The sequence below is a fragment of the Cetorhinus maximus genome, chromosome 12 (assembly GCF_964194155.1).
Source record: "Cetorhinus maximus chromosome 12, sCetMax3.hap1.1, whole genome shotgun sequence".
NCBI classification, from domain to species: Eukaryota; Metazoa; Chordata; class Chondrichthyes; order Lamniformes; family Cetorhinidae; genus Cetorhinus; species Cetorhinus maximus.
The window spans coordinates 113330219-113358215 of NC_135890.1; the positions used below are offsets into that span (position 1 = coordinate 113330219).

General features: G+C 40.8%; 1 protein-coding gene across 1 annotated transcript in view; it reads right to left on the reverse strand.

Annotated features, from left to right (window-relative positions):
- Nucleotides 1-6468: 6468 nt before the first annotated feature.
- The window catches only part of lrrc74b (leucine rich repeat containing 74B), a 47115-nt gene continuing 25586 nt past the window's right edge, over nucleotides 6469-27997 (reverse strand). Inside the window, exons 8-14 of the mRNA XM_078554457.1 lie at nucleotides 27660-27775; nucleotides 25378-25456; nucleotides 21666-21761; nucleotides 15533-15649; nucleotides 13680-13808; nucleotides 8638-8723; nucleotides 6469-7419 (exon numbers count right to left, since the gene is read on the reverse strand). Of these exons, the coding sequence (XP_078410583.1) occupies nucleotides 7389-7419; nucleotides 8638-8723; nucleotides 13680-13808; nucleotides 15533-15649; nucleotides 21666-21761; nucleotides 25378-25456; nucleotides 27660-27775 (654 nt within the window). The 3' untranslated portion in view covers nucleotides 6469-7388. The remainder of the gene's footprint in view (nucleotides 7420-8637; nucleotides 8724-13679; nucleotides 13809-15532; nucleotides 15650-21665; nucleotides 21762-25377; nucleotides 25457-27659; nucleotides 27776-27997) is intronic.

Here is a 27997-nt window from a genome sequence, read left to right on the forward strand (position 1 = left end):
ACACGGAGGTACATTCCAATGAGAAAGAAAAAGTCCAAGGGATGGACACATAGTTAACTAGAAAAGTTAAAGATAGTTTCAAACTTAAAGAAAAAGTATATAATTGTGCAAAGATAGGTGGAAGGCCAGAAGATTGGACAGAATATAAGCAAAGGATGATTAAAAGATTAATAAGGAAAAAAAAACTTAAAGAGAAAGCTGGGGGGGTGGGGGGGGGGCGGCAATTAAGGCTTATGTGCGCGAAAGAGCGCTTCAATTCTCCTGAGGCTCGAAGCTGCCTCAGGGACATTGAGTCGATGATCAAATGATTAAATAAATGGTTGAAACATTTATTTAAACATATCCCCTCGTTTGACTGTGTCACATGAGATGGGACATGTTTTTATATTTAGGAAATTTAAAAAATTTATTTAACGTTTACATATCAATGGGCGCGCAGCCGACTTTGGTGTGCGCCAACTGAACGAAGTATCACGGGACTGCGCGATGACATTGGGACGCACGCCCGTCATTTTACGTGTTGGGCCTGTCCCTGCACACCGACTGAAAAATACTGCCCTATTATTAAAGAAGCTATAGCAGGTGTCAGGAAACTAACTAATCTTTTTCCATTATATTATTATAGTTTATTGTAAAGTAGGTGTATGGGTGTGAGTGTAGATGGTTCTGTCTGTGTGATTTAATTGAATTAGAGTCAGATAGACTGCACGCTTGAAATGATCAAAAGTAGTTAGGGGTAAAAGACATTTAAAGTACTAATGAGTAAACATGGATGAGGGCATGTCGGGTGTGAAGGAAATTTGCATTTTTAGATACGTGAAGTGGTTGTTTAGGTTTCAAAGGGATGATAGGATGTTTACAACTAACAAGATAAGCAAGGCTAAGCAGCATGTTTATTTTTACATAAAGGTACTGACCATATTGGCAACATGAAAGATTTTTATATTACGGGCAAAGTGAATTTCCAAAGACATATAGAAGAGAGAGGTTATGTTGGGGTTGGGGATGGGGGTGGGGGTGGCATGTAAGATCCACGAGGACTGTGTAAAACAACTTTGGGGAAGCCTCCAGCCAATTTTACAGATGTTTGATGTGTCCAGTAACCAAAGGTGGAGGAAAGCCTTTGGAATTGCACTGTCCAGTGGGTGCTGTGGTAAACTTGCTGGCTTGCTATGTAAATTTAAAATCTATTTTGGACAGTTGCCTTAAAGGGGGTGTGTAGTTGGGAATCAGGTTAATTTGGAATTTGGGGATTTGTATTAGGTAACTAATCTTATGTATGTGTTGGAAATTTTGTTTTGTTAATTTTTAAAATCTGTAAAGGGGCTAGTGGACTCCTTAATTCTGAATTCAGTGCACAAATTTTCATGCAAAATAATAAATACAAATTGCAAAACCACAGTGATAGTATGGCCATTTCCTTGTAGATTTGGTCTGCATGGTCCACCTGCCATGTCCTAATGCAGGACATTTGGATAAGTTCAAAGTAATCAGGCAGAGTCAACATGGTTTGTGAAAGGGAAATCATGTTTAACCAGCTTATTGGAGTTCTTTGAGGGAGTAATATGTGTTGTGGATAAAGGGGAACTGGTGGATGTACTGTACTTAGATTTCCAGAAGACACTTGATAAAGTGCCACATCAAAGGTTATTGTGGAAAATAAAAGCTCATAGTATAGGGGGCATATTGGCATGAATAGAAGATTGGCTGGTTAACATGGAGAGAGTAGGCATAAATGGGTCTTTTTCAGGTTGGCAAGATGTAATGAGTGGTGTGCCACAGGCATCAGTGCTGTGACCTCAATTATTTATAATTTATATAAATATCTTGGATGAAGGGACAGTTGCCAAATTTGCTGATGACAAAGAAAAGTAGGAAAGTAAGTTGTGAAGAGGACATAAGGAGGCTACAAAAAGATATAGATAGGTTAAATGAGTGGGCAAAGGTCTGACAAATGGAGTATAATGTGGGAAAATGTGAAATTATCCATTTTGGCAGGAAGAATAAAAGAGAAGCACATTATCTAAATGGTGAGAGATTGCAGAGCTCCATGATGCAGAGGGATCTGGGTGTCTTAGTGCATGAAGTACAAAATGCTAGTATGCAGGTTCAGCAAGTAATTAGGAAGGCTAATTGAGTGTTATCATTTATTGCAAGGGGAATTGAAATTAAAAGTAGGGAGGTTATCCTTCAGTTATATGGAGCACTAATGAGGCCACATCTGGATATAATGAAGGATATAAATGCGTTGGAAGCAGTTCAAAGAAGGTTTATCAGACTAATATCTGGATTAGGCGCGTTGTCTTATGAGGAAAGGTTGGACAAGCTAGACTTGTATCTGCTGGAGTTTAAAGAGTAAAAGGCGATTGAAACATAAAAGATCCTGAGGGGTCTTGACAGGGTGGATGTGGAGAGGATGTTTCCTTTTGTGGGAGAATCTAGAGCTAGGAGTCACTGTTTAAAAATAAGGGGGTCACCCAGTTAAAATGGAGATGAGGCAAATTTTTTTCTCTGAGGGTTGTGAGTCTTTGGAACTCTCTTCCTGAAAAGGTAATGGAAGCAGAGTCTTTGAATATTTTTAAGGCATAGGTGGATAGGTTCTTGGCAAGCAAGGGGGTGATAGGTTAACGGGGGTAGGCAGGATGCAGATTTGAGGTTACTATCAGATCAGTCATGATCTTGTTAAATGGCAGAGCAGGCTCAAGGGGCTAAACGACCTACTCCTGATCCTTGTTTGTATGTTTGCAGTAGATACATTAGCTGTTTGTTGACATTTCCCCAAGGGCTATTGCTATTTCTTTATTAATGCTTGGCTGCTTTCTAAAGTGTATAATTATCTCAGCAGGCTGATCACAAGTTCAGTTTGACACCTCAAAGAGGTTATGAAAGGATTAGCTGTCTTTGATGTGGGATTATAAATACAAATTTGTTTGCATAAGGGGTTTTATAAGGGGATGTAAATGTTTTGAATGGGTTTCTATGAATGGAAGTCTTTTTTAACTATATCAAAGACTTTAACAGGTTTTTAAACCTTTATTTTATTTAATCTCAATGTGGCTCCTGAAGTCTGTCCATGGTGGATGCTGCGTGAGTTGGCATGGAAACTGTGAGGGCAAAAGCTTGTGGGGGCATAGGTTGGCATGGGAGCTATAAGGGGCCATGGGGTGGTTGGGGAGCATGGGCTGTTATGAGTTGTATGGAGGTGGATTGGGGAGTCCGTGGCAGGGAATAAGGGATGAAGGCCAGACTAAAATTTAAGGAAACAATTGAGACAAATTCCCAGAGAAAAAGCCTCCGATCTGTGCCCAGCAGTGGTTGACCTGATTTCATCCCGCACCAGCATCCCTTAAACAAAAAAATTGGATCTTCAGAGGTGGGTATGGAGAGCCAGGAAATTTCCCAACTCGCGCTACCTGCCTTGGGAGCAAAAATCCGATGATATGAATCCTCATTCTAGATTCTCTAGATGGGGAAACAACCTCCCGTCTACCCTGTTAAGCCGTCTAAGAACTTTAACATTTCAACTCATTGTTCTAAATTCCGTAGGCTCATTTTACTCAATCTCTTATAAGACAACCCGTCATCCCCAGACATGCCAACTTTTATGATTTTATTGTAAGCAGTGGGATTTCTCAACACAATTAATCCTCTCTCGTAATCTTGCTTGAGGGCTCTGAAGTCTTGGGATTTTTTTTGAAGGCTGCTACATCCTCGAACAAATATGAATAATTGCCTTCAGATAAAGTCTTCTTAGAAAATATTTATTTAACTTCTGGAGGCACCACTTTAGTTTGAATATTTGGAGAACACATTAAAGCTGTTAACAATTGTTAAATCCTTGCTCTATTTGGCTGACTCCAGCACAGTCTCTGCACCTTTACATCAGATTAGAATTAAAAGAAAAACAAGCCGCTGCTTCTACTCGGCTTTTTTTCAGTGTTTCCTTTTGATTGCTGCTCAGGTAGCAGTCTGTACTGGGTTGCTGACTTTATCTGCTGACTGGCTGCTTGGTTACAGGGAGCAGGTCTGCAAGGACATGACACTGCCGCCGAATGTTTTTTAATATGGCACTCAGTCCCTGACCGCTTCCAACAAAGCAGCGCTCATCACTTTCAAAGAGGTTAAGTACCCTATTATTTTTAAAGCCACAGTACACATTAATCGTATCAAACAATTGTGGCATTACAATTACTGAATAGTTTGTAAATATTCCTACACCCAAATTTTGCACAAAGTGTACAATATGACAGCCCATGTTTAACTCACATTAAGTAAAAGCATCTGTAATAGAACAGATTTTATGGTATTATATCAATTTATAATTTTTTTTTAATGATGGAATTAATTTGACTCCACTTCTGGAATTTAGAATGCTAAAATACTGATTCTGGATTTTCCACCAAAATATTTATCCAAAGTTAATACAAGAAAAATAATCATTTTAGCATCCAGGCAATTAGCATGGCCATGCTTCAGCATTTAATCTGCTGTTACTAGGATGGTTTATAGCGACAGGGCTAGAGCACCATTAATGTCACTTTCATATAAATGAGAGTAATACTTGTACCTTGACATCCTGTGTTTACATTGTAATATCTACTACTGTATCCCAGCAGTAGAATCATGGGCCCATGAAAATCTCAGCTAGACAAGGGAAGCAGATTTAGCAATGTTATACAAGGGAGCAAATGCATATCATTCACTCTCTGATATTTGTTAATTCTGTAGTTTTGGTCATAAGAGCATGGAAATCGACTTCTTTCCTCATAAGAACGCTAGTCAGTTTTAATTTGGAAAGGAAGTAGGAAGAAAACTAAATGAGGTAAGGGGTGCATGGAGATGAAGGAGCTCCAGAATCTGGGTCTGCTTTTGTAACTGTAATTAAATTATTGGGTTCAGTATAGCTTCGCATGACCTGTTAGATAGAGATTGAATAAGCTACTGAAAACATTTAGAAACGTAAAATGACATGTGGTGATGTCGAGCATGCATCCAGACATCACCGCACGTCATTCCGATCTTCAGTTCGGCGGGTGCACACTGGAGTCGGCTGCGCGCCCGAACTGCCAAAGGCCTGTTAAGGCCATTAATGAACTAATTAAAGTACTTGTCAGGGCTGCCCATCCAACCTTAAGGGGACATGTCTGAGTAATTTTATTTTTTAATTTTTTTCAATGTTTTATTATGAAGTTGATCTCTGAGGCAGTTCCGTGCCCCAGGGAGATTTCTGCACTCTTTCGCGCACGGGCCCTGACTCTCCCTCCTCCCCCTGCCGCACAGGTGGTGCTGAGCGGTTCTGGGTAAGCGTCATGCTGGGCGGGCCTTAATTGGCCCACTCACGTAAAATGGTGGCCCGCCTGACAGGGAGAAAATTCTCCCCCCAAGTGTTTATCTATATTGCTTCATGTTTGAAAAAAGAGCGACACAGTAGGGTTGGTGTTACTGCATCCCAGTGAGTAATTTTGAGGAAAAATACATGAAACAGCCAGATTTTCCTCCTGAGAACAGTCAAAGTTTCCCAAGTCAGACTTGTAAAGAGGTTATACTGCAATAATATCAAAATACTTACAGAAAGCAAATCTATTAAAAGGTCAATATTTGAGCTAACCCAGAGTACAAGTGTAGGTTTTGAAAGAGTGAGGTGTCAGATGTACATCACTAAGGCTTGGCAAACATATCAGCAAAATACAATTCAGTTAGAACCAAGATTTTTCACTGGAGAAAGTAAAATGTACACCAACATTGAATTAAGTCCCAAATAAAAGATAAAAAAAACTTGATTGTTCAAATTTATGTTTTGATTATATTAAAATTAATTTAAGGGTTTATTTATATTTTCCACTGTTTTTATCAAATTAATATTTAATTCTAAAATTTCAATCATGAAAAGATAAATTTAGGCAGTATTCTCTTGTACAAAGAGCCAAGCTGAACAAGAATGTAGATTGGGTGTACAAGTCAGTGCACTTGATTTGAGGTGTTCCTGTTTCTTTGAGTCATTAAAGTTAATTGCCACAACATGGGATTGCCCTGCGTCAAGTGCATTGACATCTGCATACAATTCTCCAAACTGCATTTCCCCATGAACCTCGTCTCAAGCTGTAACTTAAAATGTACAAAGTACTAAAAGATAAAGAGAAAATGATAGTGGAAAAGATAGCAAAGTATAGAAGTAATTTGGTTTACGTGACATGGTATATTTGAGCTTGATACGTAAGAGGCCCATGGTCTATCTTAGATGGTCGCTTGGGATGCCTGAAAAATAGCCTGACCCAACATGAGGTCGAATGTCTTTCAGATATTTCCCATGTTCTTATGTATCCTAGGAAGCTGATCCATGTGAAACAGACAGATTTCTACTTCCAAAGACTCCTATGATTATGAAGTAATTATAGTTTGGTATCTAATTAAGACAGGCTTATTTGCAAAGCTATTAGTTTCTGAGCAGCAATTTGTTTAACTCTGAAATAAAAAAAGTAAAATTGTTAACTTTATTGAAGGTATTACACATGAGGCTCTTGGATAAATAATTTCCCCAACAGTGATAGCATTGTCCCTCGACTCCAACTGTTGCGTCTCCAGTTCATATGATTTCATTTTTAAATCTGTACTGGCTGTAATAAATCATCTGAAACATATATTTTACAGACACAGCGGAACATATTGATAGAAAAATGCATTCCCAACCATTTCAATTAGGGGAAGGTAAATTTCATTTTCCGACCTTTCTTCCTGAAGGCACTCTTGGTGGGAAACAGTCCAATAGGTGGCAGGAGCTATCTGATACCTTTTAGAAGTCTTCAAGGGCGAGGCCATTCGAGCATGGGAAGCATCAATTAAGTCCGAACTTATTCCTACCTCTGCAAGAGCCAAACGAGTGCGTTCTCCTGCAAGAGCCAATAGTTCCCAGTCGGGAGCAGAATCCTCAGCCCAGGGGCGTTGAGTCAGTTACAGTGCCCCAAATGTTGCTACAGTTGAGAGCAGCAAACTCTGCCAAAAGGGTGGAGTGTGTTCAATATCTTATCAATTACATTGTTAAGGTTTGTTAATGTCATTTACATTGTTAAGGGAAACAGGTTGGTGGAGAAGCTGCAAGATGAAACTCTTCCTTTCAGGGAAAATAAAAACTCAGTATATACTTAAAATGAATGTAAACACTTACGCCACTAAAGTGCTTTTTTTTCCTTTTTGACTGTTTGACTATAGAAAAGAAGTCATGGTAAAGAAAAATAATAGTGTCAGCTCTAGGAGTGAGAAAGTGATGACGCAGGGCTAATGCTTAAAAAAAAACACGCATTTCCTTTCATGTCCATGCAGGTGAATTCTTAAGATTCCTCTGGTTATGCGGCTACAACATCTCATTAAGACAGGCTTTGCTTGCACTGAGATTAGTTGCTTAGTAGCAAATTGTTCAATTCACTGAAATAAAAAAATGAAATTGTTAAGATGATTGAAGATAGTATACAGATGAAGCTCTTGGATATTATTCTGCGAGACCAGTAACATTGTACCTTGACTCAATTGTTGCAACCCAGCTCACACAATTGCAACCTTCTCAACTTTGATAAAAATATTTTTCTAAGAGTTTGAGGGAAAATAGAATATCAGTGTTGCACTACCAATTTATTGATTTTACATTGTGGTGTTTTTGTACACTATTCATGGGGATAGGCAGGAAAGAGAAAAATAAACATGCCTCTCGCCCTTCTGTGAAATCTGACCATTAAATGGACGTTGCTAAATCAATAAATTGTTAATGAAATTGCCAATGTTGGTAACACTGTGAAGTTCACAAAACAGCAATTCTGGAAGGTGTTGATGAGGTTTAGTTCACTTTTTTCCCTACCAGTTTATACTCTAGAATCTTGCCTGCATGGTCATTTTTCAAGTGTTTTCCTAGGCAGTGACTGTCAGCAGGTTATTCAAACATAGGGGGCAGCACAGCAGAGAGGCTTCAGACCACACACTTGCCTTTCCAGCGAATGCATAATGATTAGTGAAACTTGGACAATCCTTTAGACAGGGTCTCAAAGTTAATAGCAATGCCCCTTACTGTAACCCAGCTGAGATCGGCCAAATCATCAGGGCTAGTGATAAAGTCTGGAATCTTCCTGGTTTGTGTAACTCAGCTAATTACTGGATAAACTCAGTGACCAGGAAGCTCATAGCTCCCCAGTAAGGATGGGGTCATCTTCCTTTTTAAGAGGCAAACAGTTTACAACATAGGGTTAACTTTATTGAAGTTTATTCAGTAGGTTTTTTGATTATCTAGAGCATACGGCTAGACAGTGGAACATCCACCGTAGTGCTTCATTTTCATTATGATAAATAATGGATGTTTCTCTATCCAGCTAGTTGCTATCATGTTTATGGATTGTGACTGCAAAAGAATGAAAACAGCACTTATTAGTACTGAAATTATATTGATTAAAGATTTTTGAGAGGTTATTGTGAAGGCATCATGTGGAGTAATACTGTCAAATCAGATCATAATAGGAGTTAATTTTCATCTTCAAGGCAAAATTACTGGGAAACTGATTATGACGATCGTTAATATGCCTTATTGGCTATCAGCTCTTGGTGTCTTATGCAACGGTGAATAAAACAGAATTTCATTCTGTAAATAGAGTCTTTTACCTGAAATCAATCTCGCCATCCTTTTCTTTGTCCAGTAAATCTATCAGCTTTTGCTGTTCAACCTCATTTAAAGGGACTCTAGCATTCTGAAACAGATAGGAGTTATCACTTTATAACCAAGCAAACATTATCTTTGCTTACACATTATCCTTTGGCTCTATAACGATCAGATTGATTCCACTTTGCAGCGGACATAGACAAAACAGCTGAATTCCAGAGGTCAGGTAAAAGTCACAGCCCTTGATATCAAGGCAGCATTTGACTGAGTGTGGCATCAAGGAGCTGTGGCAAAATTGATGTCAATGTGAATCAGGGGGAAGACTCTCCAATGGTTGGAGTCATACCTAGCAAAAAAGAAAGACAGTTGAGTTTGTTGAAAGCCAATCATTTAAGCCCCAGGACATCACTGCAGGCATTCATCAGGGCAGTGTCCGAGGATCAGCCATCTTCAGATGCTTCATTAATAACCTTCGGCCCATCATAAAGATCAGAAGTAGGGATATTCACTGATGATCGTACAGTGTTTATTTCCATTATCAACTTGTCAGATAATGAAGCAGCCTCATGCAGCAAGACCTAGACCACATTCAGGCTTCAGTTGATAAGTGGCAAGTAACATTCGTGCCAGAAAAGTGCCAGGCAATGACCATCTTCAACAAGAGAAAGTATTTCCCATGACATTACCATCTTTCACGATCTACATCCTGGCCGGGTTGGGGTGTGGGGGGTGGCGGTGGTCACCATCAACCAGGAACTTAACTGGACCAGGCACATAAATTCTGTGGTTACAAGAGCAGACCAGAAGCTGGGTATTCTGTGGCAAGTGACTCACTTCCTGACTTCCCAAAACCTGTTCACGATCTACAAGGCACAAGTCGGGAGTGTGATGGAATACTCTCCACTTGCCTGAATGAGTGCAGCTCCAACAACACTCAAGAGGTTCGGCAATCTGCCTGATTGGCACCCCATTCACCATGTTAAACATTCATTGCCTCCTCAGTAGCTGCAGTAGGTATCATCTACAAGATGCACTGCAGCAATTCACCAAGGCCTCTTCAACCTAAAATCCATGACCTTTACCACCTAGAAATACAAGGGTGGCAGGTACATAGGGACACTGCTACAAGGTCCCCTCCAAGCCACATCCTGAGTTGGAAATATATCACTGTTCCTTCAATGTAACTGGGTCAAAATCCTGGAAATCCCCACCGCTGTACAGGACTGTGGAGCACCTTCACTACATGAATCTATAGCATTTCCAGATAGTGGCTTGTCACCACCTTCATAAGGGTCCTTGCCAGTGAGGTCCACATCCGATGAAGGAATAGAATAAAAATACAGTATGTATAAATTGCACCCTCTGGTGCTTCAAATTATGCACAACACTTGGGTTTGGAAATGCACCAGTTCTTTTAATGCAAAGGACACAAGATTTCCACAAGTTGCGTAGTTTCCATAGCCATTATTTTTATGATGAAAAACATTATTTTCTATTTTAAATCATTAGCAGAAGGTTGGACTTTGGAATCAAAAGCATAATTTCTCAATTTGTGGATGACATCAAATTGGGGGTGGTGGGGGGGGGGAGAATAACCAATACTGAGGAGGACTGCAACAAATTACAGGAAGATATGAATAAATTGGCAGAATGGGAAATAATTTGCAAATGAATTTCAACACAGATAAATGTGATGTAGTAGATTTTGGTAGGAAGAATAGGGAGGTCATTTATTACCTGGAATATACAAGCCTAGGTGGGATAAGAGAACAAAAGGGATCTCAGCATAAATAAAAGCTGCATGACAGGCTAGAAAGCTGTAAAAAAGCAAAGTAAGCAATGGTTTTATTTCTAGAGGGATAGAATTGAAAAGCAGAGAAATTATGCTAAACTTGAATGTGAACCTTGGTTATTCCACACTTAAGAGTATTGCATGCAGTTCTGGACTCCAAATTATAAAAAGGACATAAGAGACACTGGAGAAGATACAGAGGAGATTTACAAAGAAATGCATGGATAGACATGTCAGGAAAGGATTTTCAGGCTGGGTCTCTTTTCTCTTGAGAATATAAGGCTGAGGGATGAACCAACAGAGGTGTTTAAAATTATGAAAGGTTTTTATAGAGAGAATGGTTTCTCTTGTGGGTAAGAGCATAATTACAGGCCATCAGTATAAGGAATTCGAAAGAAACTGCTTTACCGAAAAAGTGGCAAGAATATGGGATTCGCTACCACAGGGAGTGGTTGAAGCAAATAGTACAGATGCATTTAAGGGGAAGCTAGACAAGCGTATAAGGGAGAAGGGAATAGAGGGATATGATGATAGATTTAGATGAGAAAGGTTCGATTGGAGCATAAATACCAGCATGGACTGGTTGGGCCGAATGGCCTATTTCTTTCCTGTGTACCTTACGTAATATGATTATAAAAGGCAACATTTAGTTTATTAGTATATTGTCCTTGATCATATCAAAGTATCAGCAGTGGCCATTTACACTTGTTGGCGATGTTGCTTTGCACCTGGAGATATAAAACAAGAGCATCTCACAAGGTGGTGCTCCCAGTCTCCAGGAACATGCACACTAGCTCACTTATACAGAGGTGCAGTCTGCAAAGACAGAGATTTGGTATAAATGAGATATCAGGTAGGGTGTACAGTGAAGCTTGTAAATCACAGACACTTTACTGATTAGCATCAGCTATCCTTATTTTAAAAGTGATCAAAATATGTATGGTAAATCTTTCAGTAGGATGGAGCGTTCTTTATCAATAATGGATACTGGTTAAAGAGCTCCCCATTCCATAGAAGCCACTTCTTTCACAAAATCCACTGCCACCTTGCACTGACCAGCATGTCCCACGTTTTAAGTTATAAAAGATATGGTGCATTAAAGGTTGCCTGCAGTTCTGAATTTGCAGTGTCAGTGGTTTCAGAGTGCATTTTGCATATTTTCCATCATTGACATCCATCCATCTTCATAAGATGATGGACATGCAGCAAATCTTAAACACTGGGGATGGGGGTAGCTTCATGTGGTGCATTTTTGCTAATGGCTGAAGAGACCAATCCGTAAGAGGTAGGTTCTGCTACATATGAAGTGGTTATCATGTGTGTTGCCACCGGTTACCCAGTCACTGTAGCCACTGATTGTCAATATGGCACATTCCAGCCCATAAGTGATGTCGCCATTTCCTTCTGTCATCAGCTAGTATCTGCCAGGTGTGATAATCAATATTTACAGCCTTCATGTCACGCTTGCAAGCGTTCTTGAAATGGAGATTTGGGCTTCCCTCTGGTCTTCTGGCTCCAGCTACTTTGCTGTACAGAAAATACTTGGGTCTACATCCATCTTCCATTCTGTGAATGTGCCCATGCCAGCAAAATCGCCTCTGCCTGATGAGTGCCAACATAGCTACTTAGTGCTGATGTGGGGTTTACTGAGGGGGGTTTGTGCTGGGATGTGGGTTTCATTGAGCAGGTTAAAGTTTTGAGGTGGGGATTATTGGGGGAGTTTAATTGCTGAGGTGAGGGTATTATTAAGGGGGTCTATTGTTGAAGTGAGGTCTTTATCGAGGGGAGTAGTGATAAGATGGGTCTCGTTGGCTGTCATGGGGGGTTGGGGGACTGGTCACTGTGGAAGGATTGTAGGCTGACTCATCTGCCTCAAGAGGCAGCTTTCTACTGGCTTTGTATTCCTTTTCCCTCATATCCAGACCCTGCTGGATGGCACCTTTAACTTTAACAACAACAACATTGAGAATGAAAGGCTAACAGAAAACCCGACATGAAATCTGGAGTGGAGTCCCATTAGGCAGTTGAAGTTTCCTTCAAGTTAACACCTTCTGGAAACTCCTGCTACCGATTAGGCCCCAGATGTATTGTTTTTCCTCTAGATACTATCATGCACAGTACAGACATGTCATATTATGAACTTTCAGTCAATACTTTTAAAAATTGGATACAAACAAGCTGTTACGATTGCTGCTGCAAATCATGTGACTTTTGGCATTTGGACTACAGTCTCCGGTGAATATCTAATTAAATCTGGACATAAGTGAGGGTACCTGACAGCCATTTGTGGAATTCACAGATCTCATTGTTTAAGGATGTATTTCCAGACTGCCTGTCTCCATGTTTCATTTTGGACAAAAGGGAAGATTGAAACTCAATGGCCATTATGAACTTCCCATTTTATCTTGATCGCCACTCCCATCTAAACTAGGCTGGGGAGGGAGGGGGTCTCAGAAGCATTAACCCAGCAATCATGTGATTGAAGCTGTTTTCAGGGACTGCACCCCTATTATCCCAGGACCCAGCATGTCCATCTGTACCATCCATCATCAGCTAGTCTGAGAATCAGACTCTGAACTAGTTACAAGTCATCAAATCGCCAGAATACTTAACCTGTTCCAGTTTCAAAGTTCACCTGAGAACCAACCTCCTAGATATTCAACTACAAGAAACCTCACAACCCGCTGAAACCCTTTGCCTTACAAGCCCCTCAATTCAACTTTAAATCATCAAATCCATTCAAGAAATTACAGGCCTGTCACGTGGGAGACCGGAAATCAAACCAGAGACTGAATTAACTGTAATTTGTAAAAGTGCACTATCTTTACTTATATTCAATCTTTGTGCGTTTCTGTGATGTTACATTGATTCTGTGTAGGTGTGTGAGAATAAATAACCTTCTTGATTTTTAAACTCACAAAAGCTTGCTGCTGAATTATTTAATTGGAACACACTCCAAGGGTAAGAAAAGACAAACTTCTTTCCATACAAAACCTTGATTACGGGCAGTAAAAGAGCAAATACATTCTGTTCGTGACAATACCAACCTATGATATCAAGGTGGGGGGGCGGAGTAGGAGAGGTGGTGAGGGGTGGTTCAGATGCTAGGCAATCGTGCATCTCCTAAAACCATGCCCAGGCTATGCTACTATATGCATTTTACCATGCAAGTTATTTGGGTGTTTTGATAAGTGTTATTTGAGAGTGTCTGTTTATAAAATTTTCAGTAAATTTTGATTATAAAGAACTGACCTTCAGTCCCTCCCAGAAATCCTTTACGTTGATATATTGGTTCTCAGTTTTATCAAAGTTGTCTACGAAATGCTCCAACTGCAGGTGGTGCTGCTTCATGAATTCTTTCAGTTTAGTAAGAGGATCGGCCTGTGACAAATGAAAAGGAATTACATGAGTCAGCATCAGTGGAAATGTAGTACAGTTCGGCTGTGTCTAACTATGTTTGGCCAATAAAACTCCATCTCAGACTTCCTTTTCTGTGTTTTTTGGCATTTGTTTTCCCTTGGCAATGTTTTTCCTTCATTTCCTCACTTGAAGGTACTGATTCTCCTCTGCAACGTGGGCCATTCGTCACTCACACGTCAGCTTGGTCAATAAAGTTTTGGCAGAATAACCGCTGGGGCATTACAGCTAACCTGACCCTGTTTTATTAGCCATTCACACCTCTCTACTTCTAACAGGAGTGGGGGTTGGGGTTGGGTGTGTTGGCAGGTGGGGCGACAAAGTCATTGGACGGCAACCAAGAGCAGGAGCCCTGGTTGATTTTTTTTCTCCCTAATCAAGGATACACTCTCAATGACATTTGCTAACTCAACACAGGTTAGCAATCAAAGATGGGATATTCCATATTTACATGTCTGAGCTGTGATGAGATAAGCTTAATAAGACATGTGGGAGCACTATAATGGATTTTTAAAAAGATAGCTGTTGGCATTACTGCAAATTCTTAAATATTTACATTAAACATCACCTTCAGAAAGTATTAATTTAGATTTTAGATAAAGTGGATTCTGGTTATAATCCCTTTGTTAGTGACAGATTTCTAGATCATTTAAAAACCTAAGAACATATTTTATGTGACTGAATAGAACAAGTGAAATGAAAAGCAGCGAAATAACCGGGATTATGGGAAGAAATCATCTGTGGGATTCATTTTGGATTGTAGCAAGTGCTGCCATGGATACAATGGTATGAATGGACTTCTTCAGTAGTTCTAAGATGCTCTTGCACACAGATGAGCCACAGACGATGCTCACCAAATGGTACTGAGAAACTTCACCTAAAAAGAGAATTAATCCAAGTAGCTCTCCTGCTCCTCCTAGGGGAGAAATTATAGAACAGCGTCGCCTGGGGTCAGGAAGCAGATCACCTGCTTGCCCTCACATAGTAATGCCTGTTATACTTGGGATAGCAATTAGTTTGCCTCCTTATGTCCGTCCTGCAACATTGTGGATATACGATTAAATCTTCAAATTACACATAAATGAATTTTCTGCTGATTTTGCTTATTTCAATGGCTAGTCCATCCTATAAATGAGAAAGAATTAATTTAAAAAAAACTCAGAGTAGAAATACATTTACCATCTACTTAACACTTTTCTCTGTAGTGAATTTTATTACCAACACAGAGGGAACTAAGAAAGTGATTTACCAGAACTAATGACCCATCCTGAGGGATTGGTGTTCGATAGCAGGAGGGGGAAAGTAATCATTTTGTTTTGAATGAAATTGCACCTTGATGACATATTGGTGAGGAATAATGTTGCATTCGGTGGAACTTAACATTATCATGTTACCAGGGTGAGGGCAGAAGACAGACCGTACACCATGTAAGCTACTTCTCAGAGACAGTTATAAAGCATTATATGCAGAAGTGGAAGATGATCAGGTAACATCAGCAGATGGAGAAGTATATTTTATAACATATAGGGTTCATTACAGTTCTTCTTTGTGATACTTGAATTCACATGACCTGAAGAATTTATAATATATCATAAAACAATAGGTATTACAGGTTAGGTGAAGTGCACAAACTACTGAAAATATTTTTTTTTGCCCGACAGAAAATTAATGGGAAAGTATATTTTTACCTTGGATCTTGGTCTTCTAAACTGATCTGCATTCTTCTCATGTTTCACTTGAAGATTTGGTATTTGTTGTTTCACATCATTGAACAAGTCCTCAAAGTCCTTATTAACTCTGATATCCTGTATAGAATTATAATGATTTAACATGGGGACACACAAAGACAGTTTAAGTGGAACACTGATCTCAGTGGTGAAACAGCTCATGTCTTCATTAGCACTAAATAACATAAAAGTCTTATGTATACTGTACATTTATTGCCACCTTTTAAAGCCTGAAAACACTGCATCAGGGTGATACACCTCAAGGTGTCATCATGGAACAAAGGTTAACAATTAGCTGAGATAAAAACCAGTCCTACTCCGGTCCCCTCCCACAACTCTTTCTCCGGTACATCGATGATTACTTCGGTGCTGCTTCATGCTCTCGTCGGGACCTGGAAAAATTTATTAATTTTGCTTCCAATCTCCACCCCTCCATCATTTTCACATGGTCCATCTCTGACACATCCCTTCCCTTCCTTGACCTCTCTGTCTCAATTTCTGGTGATAGACTGTCCACGAATATCCATTACAAGCCTACCGACTCCCACAGCTCCTCGACTACAGCTCCTCACACCCCGCTTCCTGTAAGGACTCCATCCCATTCTCTCAGTTCTTTCGCCTCCGTCGCATCTGTTCTGATGATGCTACCTTCAAAAACAGTTCCTCTGACATGTCCTCCTTCTTCCTTAACCGAGGTTTTCCACCCACGGTCGTTGACAGGGTCCTCAACCATGTCCAGCCCATCTCCTGCACATCCGCCCTCACGCCTTCTCCTCCCTCCCAGAAACATGATAGGGTCCCCCTTGTCCTCACTTATCACCCCACCAGCCTCTGCATTCAAAGGATCATCCTCCGCCATTTCCACCAACTCCAGCATGATGCCACCACCAAACACATCTTCCCTTCACCCCCCCAGCGGCATTCCGTAGGGATTGTTCCCTCCGGGACACCCTGGTCCACTCCTCCATCATCCCCTACTCCTCAACCCCCACCTATGGCACCTCCCCATGCCCACGCAGAAGATGCAACACCTGCCCCTTCACTTCCTCTCTCCTCACCGTCCAAGGGCCCAAACACTCCTTTCAAGTGAAGCAGCATTTCACTTGCATTTCCCCTAACATAGTCTACTGCATTCGTTGCTCCCAATGCGGTCTCCTTTACATTGGAGAGGCCAAACGTAAACTGGGCGACCGCTTTGCAGAACACCTGCGGTCTGTCCGCAAGAAAGACCCAAACCTCCCTGTCGCTTGCCATTTTGACACTCCACCCTGCTATCTTGCCAACATGCCTGTCCTTGGCTTGCTGCATTGTTCCAGTGAAGCCCAGCGCAAACTGGAGGAACAGCACCTCATCTTCCGACTAGGCACTTTACAGCCTTCCGGACTGAATATTGAATTCAACAACTTTGGATCTTGAACTCCCTCCTCCATCCCCACCCGCTTTCCATTTCTTCCCCCTCCCTTTTGTTTTTTCCAATAATTTATATAGATTTTTCTTTTCCCACCTATTTCCATTATTTTTAAATCTATACCTATAATGCCTGGTCAGTCTTTCCACCCCACCCCTACTAGAGCTGTACCTGTGTCCTGCCATCCATTCTTAATTAGCACATTCTCTTAGATAATATCACCACCTTTAACAACTCTTTGTTCCTTTGTCTGTAACATCTTTTGATTATCTGCTCCTATCACTGCTTGCTTGTCCCTACAACCACCCCACCCCCCACCCACCTTAAACCAGCTTATATTTCACCCTTCTCCTGATATTGCTCAGTTCTGTTGAAGGGTCATGAGGACTCGAAACGTCAACTCTTTTCTTCTCCGCCGATGCTGCCAGACCTGCTGAGTTTTTCCAGGTAATTCTGTTTTTGTTTTTGTTAACAATTAGCTGGTCTGTTTCAATCCGTCCAGAATTCTTACTGCTGAAACCTGACTCAATTCTGTTTCTACTTTGATTGTTTGATTTCTGCTGCTTCTAAGTTTGAAATTGGTAACTTTGAAAAAAGTTGGGCAGATTGACTTCTCAGTTTTCTATTCTTTCTTTATTTGTACCGACTGATCAAATCAAAAGCAGTTTGATTAGTTCTCATTTAATTAAATTGATACTCGGGTTGGTTGAACCAACCATTTTTGCCTTAAGTGTATGAGACATTTTTAAGATGTTACGACATTGATCATGAGGCCTTTGAAAAAGATGATGCATAAATACAAACTTTTAACTTGTTAGAATCATCTCTCTCAAGATTGAAATTTTCTTTTACAAAATTCAAGGATTTGGCGTGATCTTGTCATCTGAAAGCTAACCTGGGATTTTTTTTTAAAGGTAGGTCATAAGTTCACCTTTAAACTGTCAACAAGTAGGCCTCTTCCAAGAAATCACCTGACCTATATGGTACTTGAGAAGGAGTTGTTTGTTTGTGTTGAACTGCAAAGCACTTTGATTAATGAAAAGCTGGGAGACAAAATGCAATCACATGGGAGAGAGGAAAAAACTAAAGTTGTAAACTGCTTGATTTGAAGGTAGTCTTGTTGAAGAACAAGCTAAGAAAGGAAGGCTACCTTGACTGGCTTCCCTCTCTCTACCTTGCCTAAAATTGTGTGGTTATCAACCTGTAGCCAGAGAACCCTTATCTGAGTGTAGCTAGTCTGCATTTGGACCTGCAAAGCTGAGACCAGTGGTGAGAACTTCCAGACATCCACCGGGACCAGTGGCCCGCCTGCACACAAGAGAACTCCAGGTGGACAGTGTCGAGACCCTGCAGACTTTATCCTTTACTTTTTATAACACCCATTCTCCAAAGCCCATCTTTGCAGAGAGACTCTGTTTGTCCTTTGTTTGTCTGTGTGTGTGTGTGTGTCTACGTGTGTGATGGAAAATTCTTTCGGAAGAGATAGATAGTTATACTTCCCGATTACAATTGCGTGTTACCCAGTACTTGCAACTTGTTAAAAGAAGTTTTGTTTTAAAAATAAATTAATCATTCTGAGTTTTTGGAAGAAGCCTGGTCAGAGTCTCTTTTCTTCTAGCTACTGGAGGTATAGTACACAATTGGCCATTTCGGAGAGAGAATTAAACATTTAAATTAATGGTATGCCCTGCGGGGTAGTGGGGCTTGATAATTCGCTCACTCCTCCCATCCCGGTCTTAACAAGCTGTATGTGCTAAATTAAGTGCTCAAGCTGTATAGCGGGGCCTAAATCTACATTCTTCTAATTCAGAGGAAATAGTTCTACCAGTGAACCAAGGCTGATACGCCCTCTCATGCCTCCTATTCAGATGGCACAAGGTTCAAGTCCTGATCCAGAGACTAGAACGCATAATCTAGGCTGATACCTCAGTGCTGCACAGTCAGAGATGCTGCCTTACAGCTAAGATGTTAAATCCAGGCTCTATCCTTCCTCTCACGTAAAAGATTGCACAATACTATTCAAAGAAAAGCAGGGGGTTCTTCCTGGTGTCTTGGTCATCATTTGTTCCTCTACCAAAATCACTAAAATAGATTGTATGCTCCTTTAACTCACTGCTGTTTGTGGGACCTTGGTGTGTGTATATGTTGGCTGTCATGTAGCCCCATATTATAACAGTGAATACATCTTATGTACTTCAATTGATATACATCACTTTGGGATATCATGAGGATATGAAAGATAACAAGAGCACAAATATTAAACAATCACAAAAATTTAAAGGGGAGGTTGTTAACTGGATCCCTGCCAGTTGCTGAAGTTAAAAACTAAGACACAGCAACTTTCTTTGCTGGAGAGAGTTTATTGACTTAGTTCACAGTCAACACTACTCCACTCCATCAGTGTCCCAGCTATCCCCATTTATACTCTTTCGAGTTATCAACAGTCACAGATTGCAACTCTTTGAGTACAATCACAGTTCTTGGTTTTCCGGGAGTGGGACATGAACCCACAACCCTCTGATTCAAAGGCGAGGGTTATCCCCATTTATAGGTGTACAAATACCCATCACCTGCTTAACAATTAATTTCCATTAAACCTTAACAATGTAATTAATAGGACATTGACAGAGGTTAGAAAAAAAAACCATAGAGAGCGATTACAACATGAATCATGCATCACAAACTGTTTAAGCATAGTTCATAAATTCTTTTAGGTGAGATTTAGTTAGGTTATTGAAAAGAAGGAATAAAAAAGCGGTAAGAAGAGTGGAAGAGTACAGGAATGCTCCTCCGAGCTCCACAGCAATCCAGATTGCCACTGCAGACTGCGAAAAAACTTTTTCACACAATGAGTGGTTTGGGTCTGGAATGCACTGCCTAGAAGGGTGGTGGAGGCAGGTTCAATTGAGGCATTCAAGAAGGCATTAGATGATTATTTGAATAGAAACAATGTGCAGGGATACGGGGAAAAGGCAGGGCAAAGGCACTAGGTCACAATGCTCATTTGCAGAGCTGGTGCAGACACGATGGGCCGAACGGCCTCCTTCTGTGCTGTTAAGATTCTGTGATTTCCACTACTCCCTGCGTCCCCCCAACAACTGCTATTGTTTCCCCTCCTCCATGTGACTTACCAGAGGCTACTGTTGGTGAGGTAAGCAGCCTAAGATCCAATCCTTCTGAAGGGAAAGCTGCCTGCGTGGGTACAACAGGTGCTGGAAGCTGGCCTGGGATATTTACATAAAACCCAAAACCAAATTTCGGGAGGCATCAGGCTTCTCGGTTAAGGTTTTTTAATGTTTCTGTGTATTCTTCAATACTGCTTTTCACATAAGGAATCCACAAAGTAGCTGATAGAATACTGCTAAAGTATACCAAAGTTAGCTACCAATTTTTCCTTCAGAGACTGCAAGCCAGGACATAGTGTAAAATATTGCTGAAGAACAAGACTTTGCAGTCCCCACTAGCCCTGGTAAAACTGGTGACTCCTCATCCACTGTGTCATTCACCCTTTCTATTACACACAGCATTTCAGAGACATTCAACCAAAAGGATAGAGGTAAGGTATATAAGGAATTGACACCTGGTGAGATAGAGCTTAAGGAAGTCAGATGATATTGCTGTGGAAGTGGGCCCTGATGTACTTGACTGGAGAAGGCAGACATGCTATCCACTGACCGAAAAGTAAAATGATGATGATCCCAGAGCTCCTGTCATGAAGAGAAGTATGCTAACAAAGCATCAGGCACAACTGGCATCTTCTCAAGATGCTGCTTGAGTGTTTCCAGCATATTTTGTTTTTAATATGGTCTAAGACAGTGGTTATGCTTCACTTGAGGCTCTTCCCTTTTTACTTCATCAAACACCTTTAGCATATCCTTCTACATCATTGCCCCTTATGTACTTATCTAGTTTCATCTTACTTCTGCCTTGCTGTATGAGCCTTGGCAAATTGCAGCTCTCAAACAGTGGTGCAAATTATCAAGGGTTGTTGGAAAGATGGAAGTCCTAGAATTTATCTGGGTGAGGCCATTCAACCATAACTCTGTAATTTGCATGTCAGTGCCATGATTAGAAAAACTGCTTCTTATGACTCCCCGTCACTAAACTAAATTTCTGCATGAGTGAGATATAAAATATTCTTATTTTGAGTGGATTATGTGATATACAAATGAGTGCGACAAATCAGATAGCTCTTTCAAAGAGCTGTCATGAGCACGATGGGCACAAATGCTGCATAATTCCATAACTTTACAATGTAGCTTTGGTATATTTTCCACAGTTGTACTACAGTGATGTGCAAACCATTGCTAACTTGAAAACTGGTGTGGCACAACAGTAAAAAAACAAAAATTGCTGTCCCATGTTCTGTGAGAAACATTGTAGGAAATTTGAATAAAAGGATGAAACCGTAGATGCTGGAAATCTGAAATGTAAAGAGATAATGCCAGATTCGGCCAGTAAGCAGTTGTGGAGGAATAGAGATGATAACAATTCATGTATGGAATTGAGGAAGAAGTTTGGGAAATGAGCTAGTTTCGGTTTTAGACAAGAGAGAGCGACAGAAAAACTTGCATTTATATAGAGGCTTTCACGACCACCGGCCATCTCAAATTGCTTTACAACCAATGAAGTAATTTTGAAGTATAGTTGAAATGGTACTATTTAAAGGAGCAGAATAATACTTACAGAGAAATCCAATAATTCTATGGCACTTTTGGGATTTTCTTTTAAGGCTTTCAATATCGCATAGCATCCAGCACTCTGCATGGGATTCCGGGCCATCTGTGAACACAAGATCACAAAATTGTAATTACTTGAAGTAACATTTAAAATGATTGAAATCACCTTCTTCTCAATTTGCATCCCTTCTCCCTTGAAGGGGCCAACTCTTGCTGGGGTGCATTTCCATTGGCGCTGGCAGCCTTGAGTACCTTGTTCAAGTGTCAATTCTTCATGTGCAAGTTATAACAGAGGATAAGCTATACTTTCCTGAGTGGGGAGGCATCGAATACAAGGTTCATCATGTTTTCACCCAACACACTCATATACCTTCAGGCAAAAGTGCTGAGTGGATGTTCTTGCTCAGCCACTTCCTGAGGTCCCCATTGTGTCAGATTCAAATCTTCAGCCAATTCGATTCACACCATGTGATATCAAGAAATGACTGGGTGCACTGGACATAGCTAAACTATAGGTCTTGACAATATACCAACTATAGTGTTAAGGACCTGTGCTTCAGAACAGCCGCATATCTAGCTGAGCTGTTCTTTTCTCCAATCATAAGGTCAGAATGGGGATGTTCGCTGATGATTATACAATGTTCAGCACTATTTGTGACTCCTCAGATACTGAAGCAGTCCATGTTGAAATGCAGCAAGACCTGGACAATATCCAGGCTTGGACTGACAACTGGCAATCAACATTCACATCACACAGTGCCAGGCAAGGACCATCTCTATTGCCCCTTGACATTCAATGGCATTACCATCACTGAATCCCTCACTATCAACATCCTGGGGGTTGTCATTGACCAAAAAGTGAATTGGACTAGTCATATAAATACTGTGGCTATAAGAGCAGGTCAGAGGCTAGGAATCCTGAGGTGAGTAACTCACCTCCTGACTCCCCAAAGCCTGTCCACCATCTACAAGGCACAAGTCAGGAGTGTGATGGAATACTCTTCACTTGCCTGGATAAGCGCAGCTCCAACAACACTCAGGAAGCTTGACACCATCCAGGACAAACTAGCCCACTTGATTGGCACCCCATCCACAAACATTCACTCCCTTTGCCACCGACACACAGTGGCAGCAGTGTGTACCATCTACAAGATGCATTGCAGGAACTCACCAAGGCTCCTTAAACAGCACCTTCCAAACCCATTACCATTACCATCTAGAAGGGCAAGGGTAGCAGACGCATTAGAACATCGCCACCTGGAAGTTCCCCTCCAAGCCATTCACTGTCCTGACTTGGAAATATATCGCCGTTCCTTCACTTGTCGCTGGGTCAAAATCCTGGAACTCCCTCCCTAACAGCATTGTGGGTGTACCTACACCACATGGACTGCAGCACTTCAAGAAGGCAGCTCACCACCACGTTCTCAAGGGCAATTAGGGATGGGCAATAAATGCTGGCCTATTCAGTGATGCCCACATCCCATAAATGAATTTTAATAAAATCTGGTGGATCGCACTTGCAGAAAAAACTCAACTGTACGCTGAGAATGGCGACATAAGTAGCTTCCATGAAGCACTAAAATCTGTCTATGGACCAGCATATCAAACTCAAAACCCCCTAAGGTGCACCAATGGCAAGACACTACATACCGACAAAGAGTCAGTACTGGATCACTGGTCAGATCACTTTGTTACACTCTTCAGCGTCAAGAGTGCAATGCATGATAGTGCATTGCATTAATTGCATCCAACGACTGCCTGTCAAAGAAGAACTGGATGAGAGCCCAATTCTGGAGGAAGCTGTGACTGTCATCAACCAGATGAAGAGCAACAAAGCCCCTGAAGTCAATGGAATTCCACCCAAAGACTTGAAACAAAATGGTCCTATCCTACATACCAAGCTTCATGAGTTTTTCATGGCCAGTTGGGAACAGGGCAGGCTTCCACAGGATCTTCGTGATGCTTTTATCATCACCACGTAGAAAAACAATGGAGAAAAGTCAGACTGCTCCAACTATCAACTACCCTCATTTCTATTGCTGGGAAGGTCCTGGTTAGAATACTTCTGAACATATTTGTACCTATAATCATGGATGAAATCCTCCCGGAAGGCCAGTGTGGTTTCAGAGCAAACAGAGGCACCACAGACATGGTATTTGTAATCAGACAAATGCAATAAAAATGTTGTGAACAAAACAAAGGCCTGTACATCACTTTCGTAGACCTCACGAAGGCATTAGACATTGTGAGCAGAATTGGACTTTGGAAAATCCTTGAAAAACTTGGGATGCCCACCCAGGTTCCTTGCCATGGTAAAACAGTTTCACGAAAATCAGTATAGACAATTCAAACACAACAGCAACCGCTTGAATCCCTTCCAAATCTCCAATTGCATTTAACAGATATGTGTGCTGGCCCTGACTTTATTAACCATCTTATTCAGCATGATGCTGCAGCAGGCAACAAACGACCTTGAGGAGGGAGTGTACGTCCGCTTCCGGACCGTTGGAGGACTTTTCAACCTCAGGCTCACACAAAGACACAAGAAAAGCTCATCCATGAACTTCTTTTTGCTGATGACTGCTCTCTCCTGGTCCACAGTCAGACAGGCCTGCAATGTATAACAACAGATTTTTCAAAAGCGGCACAACTCTTCAGGCTAAAAATCCGTTTAAAGAAAACTGAAGTCCTGCATCAGCCTGCACTCCAAGAAGAATATAGACCACCAATCATTGTTAGCGAGGGAACCGAGCTGAATGCCGTCAGGTCATTTACCTATTTGGAGAGCGTCATCTCATTTGATGTCACCATAGACAAGGAAGTGGACAATAGGCTTTCAAAAGCAAACAGCACATTCAGCAGACTCTACAAACAAGTGCGGACCAACCACAGCCTCAGAGCACAGACCAAACTCAAAAAGAGTACAAAATCGTAATCCTCATCACTTTTCTGTATGGTGCCAAGTCATGGGTCCTGTACCACCATCATGTAGGCCTTCTAGAGCGCTTCCATCAGCACTGCCTCTGCAGCATATTTAGGACTGCATCACAAACAATGAAGTCCTGGAAACGACCAACAACATCAGCATCGAGGCCATCCTCCTGCAAAGTCAATTGTGTTGGGTCATGATGCCTGGATGGACGACAGTCGCCTGCCCAAGATTGTGTTGTATGGAGAGCTGACTACTGGTAAACGGAATAGAGGGGCCCCACACAAAAATTTCAAGGAATCTCTGAATAAGTCACCCTGTGTGCCACATCGACCATCACCAGTGGGAAGCACAGGCCATAGATTGTGATGCCTGGAGATGCCACATCAGGAGTGCTACAGACACCTTTGAGACTGAGCAAAGAGCCAGCATGAAAGAGAAAAGGAGAAGGATAGATCCAATTGCCCCCAGCAGCGACTACACCTTCACCTGCACCCGCTGTTGGAAAATCTGCCTGTCACAGATAAGCTTGACTAGAATCAGCAGGCCTGCAATCGATGAGAAGAAAAATACAACCTTCCTAAAAACCTTTGTCCATGAGGAAATGCCAATAAGAACATGGGTCCTAACCGGACCAGGACGTCTGTACATCTCACCTGTTTTCGCATGCTATCCAGTTTCCACACAGAGGTTTGTTGAAACTATAATTAATTATTTGATGCAATGGTTGGAATACCTCTATTAAAATGAGCCATTTGATAAGCATATACCTGTTTGGTAATTTACTTACATTAAGCACAGTAAGTGTGGTATTGCTTCTCAGTCCAATGGATAACCACACTGCTCCTTCTGGAGAAATACGATTATTACTGTAAGAACAAAATAAAATATAAATCGCAAAACTTTCAAATCTCAAATCCACACACATCACAGGTTGGATATCTAAAGCAATATGGTATATTTATTGGACCAAGGTAGAAGTTAAGCTTGTAATGATTGTAATTATGCATGCTGATTATAGTTTCTTCTCAAATCACAAAAAATCCAATTTTATTATAGTTTTTACAAATTTATCACAGTTGGTAGCACTGTTGCCCGAGTCACATAGTTTTGAGTTTAAACTCCAGGGTTTGAGTACATGAAACCGGTTGATAGTTCAGTGTGATATTGAGGGAATGCTGCATTGTCAGAAGTGTGCTTCTTTGAATGAGATATGGCATCTGTTTTAGTGGATCCTAGAAATGCCATTGACATTATTCAAACAGGATATTTGAATATCCTGGTGTGTGAGGCAATATTTTCCCAATAGCAATAAAACAGATTATCTAGTCTTTCATCTCTTTTCTGTCTGTGGGTTTGCGCAATGAGCAAAATGGCTGCCCCATTTGCCCACAAACTGCTTTCCAAAGAAATTCACTATATATGTAACATATTGAAAGATGTGATAAGATGCCATATAAGTACAGATAAATGTATTTTCTCTTACAAAAACATTGTCTGCAGCCTCGTCACAATTTCACATGTAGTCCAGATTACCAAAATACTTTACAGCATTTTGTAATAACAAATATCTGCTACAACTGGTTATGGGATCCAGGGTTTTTTAAAATTTTAATAATGAAGAATGAAGTGTTGCTCGTTTACTTCTCTCTTCTTCTGCAAATTAAATCTTAAAATTCAGTATTTTCATATTTCACAGGAGAACCAGGTAGGTAAATCTACCACATATTGTGGTATTCAGTCAGACAGGCTAAAGAAGTCCTAAGTTTCACCCTGGTCTGTACGGAGTTAAGGAAGTATGGAACAGGAAATCCATCAGTGCATTTACTCTCAATTGTTATCCGGTCCCTCTGCCTGAGAGTGCTTGTAAATAGATGTTGAGTGAGACGAGTCTCAGCTATGATTCCCAATGGCTGAAGGACTTGCTGACACTCATTGTTTAGGCTCCCACATGATGAATAGCATGATGGATGAGGAAGTAGGAGGCTCATAGTGTCCAGCATAAGTGTTTTCAGAACAGCAGACAAACATTTTTCTTTAAAAAAATGTCAGTAAACCTCTGTCACGACTTACTGGGAATAGTGCACTGTAATATCAAGCCCCACTGTTCCCGAGCAGCAACAAATGTGAAAAGTTTGACCAAACCACTAGATTGCCCTAATTCTACCTAACTTTTTAATTTAGGTTCACAGAATATGAGCACCAGGTTTGTAAATTTAACAAGTAAATAACTGTTTATTGAACAAATTGGTCTTTAACTTGGCAAAAGAAAGAAACATCACTAACTTCTAACACTACAACTTAAATGCTACCTTCTAACACTATAACTTAAATGCTACCCCCCTTCTTTCTTAAACGTACACGCCACACACACACGCCACATACACAGACACGTGCCACACGTCACATACACACATGCCACACACACGATTTTAAGGGTGGGATAAAACAGTTCAAAAGCACCAATCCAGAGTCCAGGGCTCCTTCCTGGCACCATCCTGTCTTTCATGGCACACTCTGTTCCAGGACTGCAACATTGTATATATCTCTCATCCTGTTCCAGTGGACATGTATTTCAACTTGCAGCCATTGTAATGCTAATCCACAATCCAACAGAAAATAAAAAGATATGTTCTTTACAGCAGTCCAGCAGAGATAAAAAGATATGTTCCTTACACTTCCTAGTTCAGTCCCTTTTAATGTCACCCCCCATCCATTCACTGATACTGTCACTCTTTAGGACCATTCAGTCCCTATCCAGTCTAGGAAAGAGACCTCCCTCCAAAGACCTGCCTTTTCCCAAGGCTCAGAGGCCAACTAAGATGCCCGATACTGTGGTGTGCGGTTTCCAGCAGCCCAATTTTAATGGGCTGTGGCTCCTGCCAGCACTATCTGCTGATCACCAGATCCTTTTTTTTAAAAAAAGGGGAAAAAAATAATTTCTGCAAACTATAAATTCTTACTTGAATAAACTATTCCAATCAACACCATGATAGCATGCAAATAAACTGCCTTATACAAACAGAAAAATGGTACCCAATCTGCAAGAAAAGAACGTAGATGTTGATATACCTGATATTCAGTTGTTCAAGCACATTATTAACTTTAAGGGCAGCACCGAGTGCTTTTGCTCCATCATTCCCAAATCCATTGTAGGACAAATCCAGTACTTTCAAATAAATATTATCCTAGGGGAAAGAAAATAGTTTTCACTCAACTGCTCCTTCTAATGACAGAATTTGTAAATTTTGGTCAATTCAGTTTCCCAGACCTGACATCAGATTTAGGCAAAGGTTTATCCCAGTGAGAAAGAAAGACTTGAGAAGGATGCATTATCTGGGGCTAAATAAGGAAATTAAGGATACTGAGAAAACTAGTAGATCTAAAGATTGACAAGTCCACAGGAATTA